At 40.2% G+C, this 7,685-nt stretch overlaps 1 protein-coding gene across 1 annotated transcript in view; it reads right to left on the reverse strand.

The window, feature by feature from the left end:
* clmpb (CXADR like membrane protein b) overlaps positions 1-3,705 on the reverse strand; it is a 66,671-nt gene extending 62,966 nt beyond the window's left edge. Inside the window, exon 1 of the mRNA XM_023282486.3 lies at positions 3,299-3,705. Coding sequence (XP_023138254.1) covers positions 3,299-3,347 — 49 coding nt within the window. The 5' untranslated portion in view covers positions 3,348-3,705. The remainder of the gene's footprint in view (positions 1-3,298) is intronic.
* Between the last annotated feature and the right edge of the window lie 3,980 nt (positions 3,706-7,685).

The raw sequence follows: 7,685 nt of genomic DNA on the forward strand, positions 1-7,685 counted from the left end.
GGTGTGTGTGGGAGCGTGATTCAGGCACAAACACATCAAGATGTCACTTCATAACCTCTGGCTCAGGAGGCTCCTGTCATCTTCACATTTCAGAGATCCTCTGCCTACCCCGGCAGACATGCTAAATATAGAATGGGGACAGAATTTCTGTTTGGAGCCACTGCTCTCTTTATCTACATCTAACACTAGCATGGGTGCAGAGACACTGCCATCTCATCGCTGTTATGCACATGTTTGCATGTATGTGGACTTGAACACACTTATTAATGTTATGACCCCTCTGCGCTGCCATGATCGCTCAGATTGCAATTTTCTCATAGGCTGATGCTCAAATGAACACAAGACTCCACCAAGTGAGGCTGCAGAGGGTTGGATCTCATATAAAAGCTGCTCATACTTTCCAATTACATTTCTGTCAAGTGACTTACACTGTGTTATTACTTCTTGGACAGTCATTTTCAAATTCTCTCATTCAGAATCATTTAATCCTGGCACAGGGACAGGCAGGCAATCAATCACTGGTCTCCTTTACCTGGCTGAATCTCCAACTGCACCATGCTGTTACCGAGTTACTTTATTTGACCTTGTTCTGTTTCTTACTTTGTATCGGCAGAGTTACCGAAGGGAGCTATGGAACTCTCTGTGGCAATTAATTGTGCTACTTATCTGTAATGTGAACAGTGGATATTACATCTCCAACAGATATTAATTTAAGGATGTCTCAGGACTTGCGAGGCTAAAGCCAAATAAAAAGAAAATGAGCCCCTATTAATGACTATTGATTCTTTTATAATAAAACAGCCTCTTCCTCTCTTTGCTTGGCCTGTGTGTTGATCTTGAATTAACACAGGCTATAACTTTAGGAAAATGTCCTTCAGTCTGGCACAACAGAGCAGCCTAGCTTGAAAAGCTACATATACCTCTATGGCGGAAATGCTCCTATGGCTGACTGGCAGATATTTTGTTCTTGCATGAGAGACATGTGACCCAGGTCGCAAATGCATTGGACATGCAGTCCAATGATATCATTTTCAGCTGCGTGAATTGTTTTATATAGTTTCCCTTCACTGACACAAACGTGACAGGGGAAAGGGAAAAAATGCCTCACCATGGCAACAACAACTCATTTAATACTCTAGGCACAGGCATATGGCTATTTTAAGAAAAATGTGCTCCTATTATTATTTGGGAATAAATTGCCATTGTATAATTAATGTGAAATGTTTTCACCTTGCCTTTAAAGAACCGCTTCATCATCATCATCATCATCATCATCATCATCTGGTATTAAGATAATCTACATGTCTACCTTACAATACATCATTAGCTAACATAACACAACAAGGATGGCAACCTAAGCCAAAAATTGTGCTGGTATGCAGTGCCCACTGCAGAGTCAGCTCCTCTAGTTAGACTGAGGATCAGTGACCATCACCACTGAGCACATGCTGTGGACTCACTGTCCAGCTGATGGAAGCCTTAACAGGTCAGCATGAATTCAGGTCCACATTACATGTCCATCCTTCACTTTTCTATATGTCTTATTCAGGGTCACAAGGGACTAAAGCCTTTACCCAGAATGCATTGGGAAGGGGGCTGTGTACTCCAAAGACAGAACACAATATGTAAGAAACTGAAAAACGGGAGTGAAGAAAACAAACTCTTTGAGCACTGACAGGCCTGCGTCATAACCCACATGAAGTGTAAGCAAATAACATCAGCTGTGCGTCTAAACTAATACAATCAAATATTAAAGACAAATGCTCTTTTGATCTCTCGCCAGCCTGCAATACCACAAACAGCAAGCGTCACAAAGACTACAGCACGACTTTTGGATCCAAACCAGGGAACACGAGCTGCCAGGTCTTGGGTGCATTGTTCCTGTATGGCCTCTCTCAACAGCTCTGACTATAATACAAGGGGTGTTGAACTTTTTTTTTTTTTTTTTAAACATAAAAACCCCTATTGAATCTCACTTCAGAGTAAATTGAGCTTTTAAAAAACAGCAATTTACATCCATTTTTCCCCCCTTACACATGCATTCCCCCTACTTATGTGCAATAACTGATACCTCATCCTCTCGTATATAGTCTTCTATATACTGTTTTATAAAATCATCCGTATATAATGTTCTCTGCAATTTTTGCACTGTGTTTTTTCTTATTTATTCTTGTACTGCCTTTGTACTTTTTCTTTTGGAGCTGCTGTAACGGTTAACTTTCCAAACTATGGGATCAATAAAGTTTATCTTATCTTATCAGTTACATCCAGCTAGGGAAACTGAAGTTCACCTCCCCTTTGGTTTCACTGCAGGTGGTGAGACAGCAGTGGGGAGAGTGAAACCTCTTACTGGAAGTCATTTTTATACACTGTCTCTGAGTGCTACAGTAACTTCCAGTCAGTGGAGTCACAGTAGAATTAAACATTCCTCATTTAGCCCTGGACCTGGATGCCCCTTCAGGCCCTTTGTGCTACATTACTATATCAGTAACAGTAATAACAAGTGCACTCTTACTGTTACTATGAGTAGAAATAGCAACAGAATAAAATGCTGTTCATTTCCTTACATTCATTTTTGCTTCATGGTCTATTTCAAGTAACCTTTTCATGTTCCAGAAAAACACAGAATGTGTCCGTGTAGGTCTAAACAGCCTCATAATGAAATTCAGGACAGTGAAAATTGGGCCAAACAGTAAGAAACAGAATATGGATATTTTCTAACCAGGAGGGGTGTCAGTGGTAACTGAATGTGACACGTTTTGGATTATTTTCCTTTGTTAAAAATGGCTCAAAAACAGAGGGTTTTGTTCATCTGCAGCATGCCTGCCTCTGGAGAACGTGTCGATACAAGCGCATGCAGGGTCAATAAATCTGGATAGCAGATTTAAAGGGAGGGGTCAGGTGAACTTTTATGCCCCTTCATTCGTCCCATTTCAAGAGCTTCCTGAAGGAGAGGCTCCGTGTGAGGTTTCCATTTTTTCATCCTATGCGTAAAATATAAACAATTTCCCAAAAACATGCGCATCATGAAGTGCCAGGAGGTTATTATTTCAGGGGTAAAAAAAATAAAAATAAAAAAATATTCTGACATCATTCTGGATCGCGGCTGCCACATATGTTGTAAAGGACGTGTTAAACAATAACACTGAATATTACAAAGCAAACACAGCCAAAATAGAGCCGATTCATGTCCATACCCTCAGTTATAATAGTCATCGGACAGGCTCGGATGCTTTTTTTTTTCTTTTTTTTTTTTTTTGAATTAATAAATGCCATTCAAAGGCGAACAGTGACTTACCCAGAAACAAAGAGCGAAATATAGCAGACATCACGGCTGGAAATCCCATATGCAACGGAGCTGGAATACAATGCGCTCAGACTGCCTTCAAATTCATTCGGCTGACCTAAGCGCAGGCACAACGAAACGGCACCATCAGCGGATCGAGGAGAGAAATCGGAGATAAATAAATCTTCATTGAGCATACGAGTCAAAGGACATCATATGTTGCGCACGCCCGACATATCTAAGCCTCCCGAGGAGAAGAAGAGTGGGGAGAAGAAACGTGGCTCGTTCTCTTCATCGTCATTTTCATCGCAGGCTACTCGGCGTCAAATCAAAGTTCCCTTGCTGTCTGGCTTTGGCGTGGGACGTGTTGTCTCAGGGTCCCCTCTGTCTCCTCCTCAGCAGTCTCTCCTCCTCCTGCACAAAATACCGGAGAGGAGGAGGAGGAGGGCGAATAGGTGGATGATGAGGGGATGCTGAAGGATGGAGACCTCTAGAGTCTGAAGTTCTCTTAGGCAGCCCGAGCATCCTGCAACACACATTAAAGGGCTGGTTGGGAGGATGAGAGTCCCCTTGTTAGGTGTTCCAGACACCTGAGAGATGATTTGGTCACATAAATGCATTTTAATTAAAACAAATTTAATCTTAAAGATATATAATATAGAATTTATGATCCAGAGATGTAAAATGTCACTATATAAGAGCAAGAAAACAGGGAATGATCAACACACTAAAATCTGAAGTAAGTTTTTTCTTTTATTGCTTAAATCGTAAATCAGTTAATAAGATAACTGTTTCCACATCTGATTAATTGTTGCAAATATTCACTGGTTGCAGCCGTTTAGGCCCATATCTTGTTTCATGTCATCATAACCTTAATATTATACTATTTATCTGACTAAGGCAGCAACACAAATGACCTTTCCTTCCCATCTAGTGAAATGAAATTATATTTTCACTATTTTCTCACACTTCATGACCCAAACAATTACCCAAGTAACACTTTATAAAACAGCACCAACAGTGTCGCTTTGCTGTATGAATTATGCTGCTAAAACTAACTGGTTCCAGCTGGTACTATTTGAGTTGAGGTGCTATTGAAGAAAAAAAAAGGAGAATTAGGCATTTTAGAAAATCCGAAATAAATTATACCAGAAATATTTATTTATTTATACATACATACTTTTTTCTGACTGCATAGTCAACAGAATTAAAATAATAATTACTAGGTTTCTTATTTAACATTAAAGATTAGCTGTTTGATTCACCTACATCTATGCATTTATGCTATTACATGACTTTGATGAAGGGATGTTGTTTGTTTTCTACAACATGACTGCAGACTTTCCCAATCACATACTTGTCGTTATCCCAAATAATACAATGGAGGAAAATACACGTACCCTACTCAGCCCCAATTTAAAAACCACTGACAGGTAAAGGGAATAGCACTGGCTGTATTGTTACAGTGGTACTTGTTAAGGGTATTGGATATATTAGGCAGTAAGTAAACAGTCAGTTCCTGCGTTGGAAGCAGGAAAAATTTGCAGTGTAAGGATCTGACTTTGACAAGGGCCAAACTGTGATGGCTAGACGTCTGGGACAGAGCATCTCTAGGTGTTCCCAGTATGCAGTGGATAGCAGAAATGGTCCAAGCAAGGACCACCAGTGGCAGGGTCATGGGTGCCCAAAGTCCATTGATGCACATGGGGAGTGAAAGATGGCCTGTGTGATCCAATCCCACAAAAAAGCTACTGTAGCACAAATTGCTCCAAACCATAATGCTGGCTGTTACAGAAACAGAAACACACAGTGCACCACAGCTTGCTGCATATGGGGATGTGTGACTGCAGAGCCAGTATGGACTCTCTGACCCCTCTCCATGGCCAATAATGGGAAAATTAGTGTTAGAAGTGGACTATGGAGCAGTAAAAGAAGCGGGCCTTGTCTGATAAATCAAGCTTTTCTTTATGTGAACAGCCGAGAGTGTTGACATTGTTTGCCTCAAGGAGAGATGGCAGCAGGATGATCTGGACAACGTACTGCTTGGAAACCTGGGGTCCTGGAATTCACGTGGATGTTACTTTGACATGTACCAAACACCTAAACATTATTGCAGAACATGTACACCCTTTCATGGCAAGGGTAGTCCCTGAGGGACATGGCTTCTTTTCAGCAGGATAATTCCCCTCCACCCAACAAAAAAACATTCAGGAATGGCTTGAGGAACACGACAAAGAGTTCAAGGCAAACAGCTGACTTGACCTCAAAATTCCTCAGATCTCAATCCGATCAAGCATCTGCGGGATGTGCTGGAAAAACAAGCCAGATCCATGGAAGCTCCACATCAGAGCTTACAGGATTTAAAGGATTTGCTGTTAATGTCTTGGTGCCTGATACCACAGGACACCTTCAGAGGTCTTGTGGAGTTCATACCTCATCAGGTCAGAGCTGTTTTGACAGCAGGAGAGGGACCTACACAATATATAGTAAGCAGCATTAATGCTGTGGCTGCTTGACGTACACCACCAGTCAAAAGTTTGAACACACCTTCTCATTCAATACTTTTTATTTATTTGTATTATTTTCTACTTTGTAGATTGACACTGAAGAATAACTTTTTTTTGTTTACAAAATAATTCCATATATATTCTTTTAGAGTTTTGTGATGTCTCCAGTATTAATGTACAATGTCAAAAACAATTAAATAAAAAACATTGAATGAGAAGATGTGTCCAGACTTTTGACTGGTAGTGTATATTAAATCCAAATATCTGGACTAAATGGAGCAACCTTCTTAACCTTCTCTCCTTCTTAATAGTATATTTTCTCCTTTACCGTACAGTGATGTTTGCCAATGAATGAAACATTTAATATGATACCATAAGACTAAGGTGTGAGGAGTGCAATATAATGTGCGGCCAAACTTAATAAAGTTTTGTTTTCCAGTGCAGTCCCCTGTAGGTATCCAATATTTAGAAATGTCCAGTTCTTACTCCCTTGTTCACCATAGTGTTGTTTTCTTCCACAGTAGGTGCATTATGAGAATGAAGCTGATACGTATTTTATTAGTACCTTATATATACAATACAATTAAACTGTATTGTAGCTGTAGCGTTTTACAGATGAATCAATAATTAATGCCATCATTACAGCCCTAGAAGTTTTTGTATATTTGAGTAAATTAATTATTTCCCCCGTGGTATTTGCAATTAGAGCTATTTATTCATTTTAAATTCTTTTTTCAGTGATATGGTCTGTCAGACTAACTGGGTTAGACTGTACGACAAGAAACAAGCAATACTGCATGATTTCTTTTCAATAGCATGATGTATTTTCGGGGCTATTTATATTTTGCAGGCAGTGATGATGCATATTTGTGATCAAAGGCAGTTCAAACATCTGTGTGAAACCAGAAGGCATATTTATATTCTCATAAAAAAATTTTTTTTTAAAATTTGTCCAACAGCCTCTCAATCTTGAGATTTTTCTATCAATCTTTTCAAAATTGCCACACCACATTTGTCCCCATGGTGAGATATTCTTACAAGAGCAGCGTGGTCCAAGTTAGGTAAACAAACAGTGAAACGACAAGTGCTGCTCTCTGCTGACGGCTGCTCTCAGACCTTGAGACAAATTAATCCCCCTCTTCTGTCTCAACAATCAACAGAAATAACAAAAGGATTTTCACTCGCCTGTGGCCCCTCCGCTCTCTCTTTTCCCCCTCAAGTGGCCTGCTCTTCAGCACCAGCCTTCCTCCATTCCTTTCCGTTCCAATAACTAGATAGCTTGAAACAATGTCTCTCATGCACAAGTAGACACGCACACATACATACACTGTCTCTCTCCTTTTTTTTTCCTGTTTTGGAGTACAGACACGAAGAAAACACGTACACAGAAAAGAGCGGATGAGATTCGGAGGGTGCAACAAATAAACAACCTAATTCCAGATGTTGTGAGAGACAGATAAGACATGTTCAAGTGATGTCTTCAGTCTTGTGAGGCCAGGCATTTTGTTTATTGCGATGCTCTGCTCTTTCTTTGCATTGTGTTGCTTGGGCTGCTCTGTCTTTCCATGTATTTTCAGCAGAATTTAAAAAGGTCACAGGCTCATTGCAACTCATCTCTGCAGAATTTGGTATTTGCAGAAGTGACTTGCAGCACAGTGGAGTGAAGTAGCAAGAACTACTCCAAACTGTTGCAATATCAGTTGTGAAACTATTATTGATGGCACTCTGTCCCTCAAGTCACAGTGGTCCGATAGCAGTCGAGGTTCTGATAAAAACACTGGATTGAAAATGCACTGGATAGCCAACAAATATGCTCAAGTTTTCCCATAAAGGAGACTTTTGTACAGAAAGGTGGAGCATTCGGCTGTACAGTGCATTATGCAGCACCGAGG

This window comes from Amphiprion ocellaris, chromosome 7, assembly GCF_022539595.1.
Source record: "Amphiprion ocellaris isolate individual 3 ecotype Okinawa chromosome 7, ASM2253959v1, whole genome shotgun sequence".
In the NCBI taxonomy this organism is placed as follows: Eukaryota; Metazoa; Chordata; class Actinopteri; family Pomacentridae; genus Amphiprion; species Amphiprion ocellaris.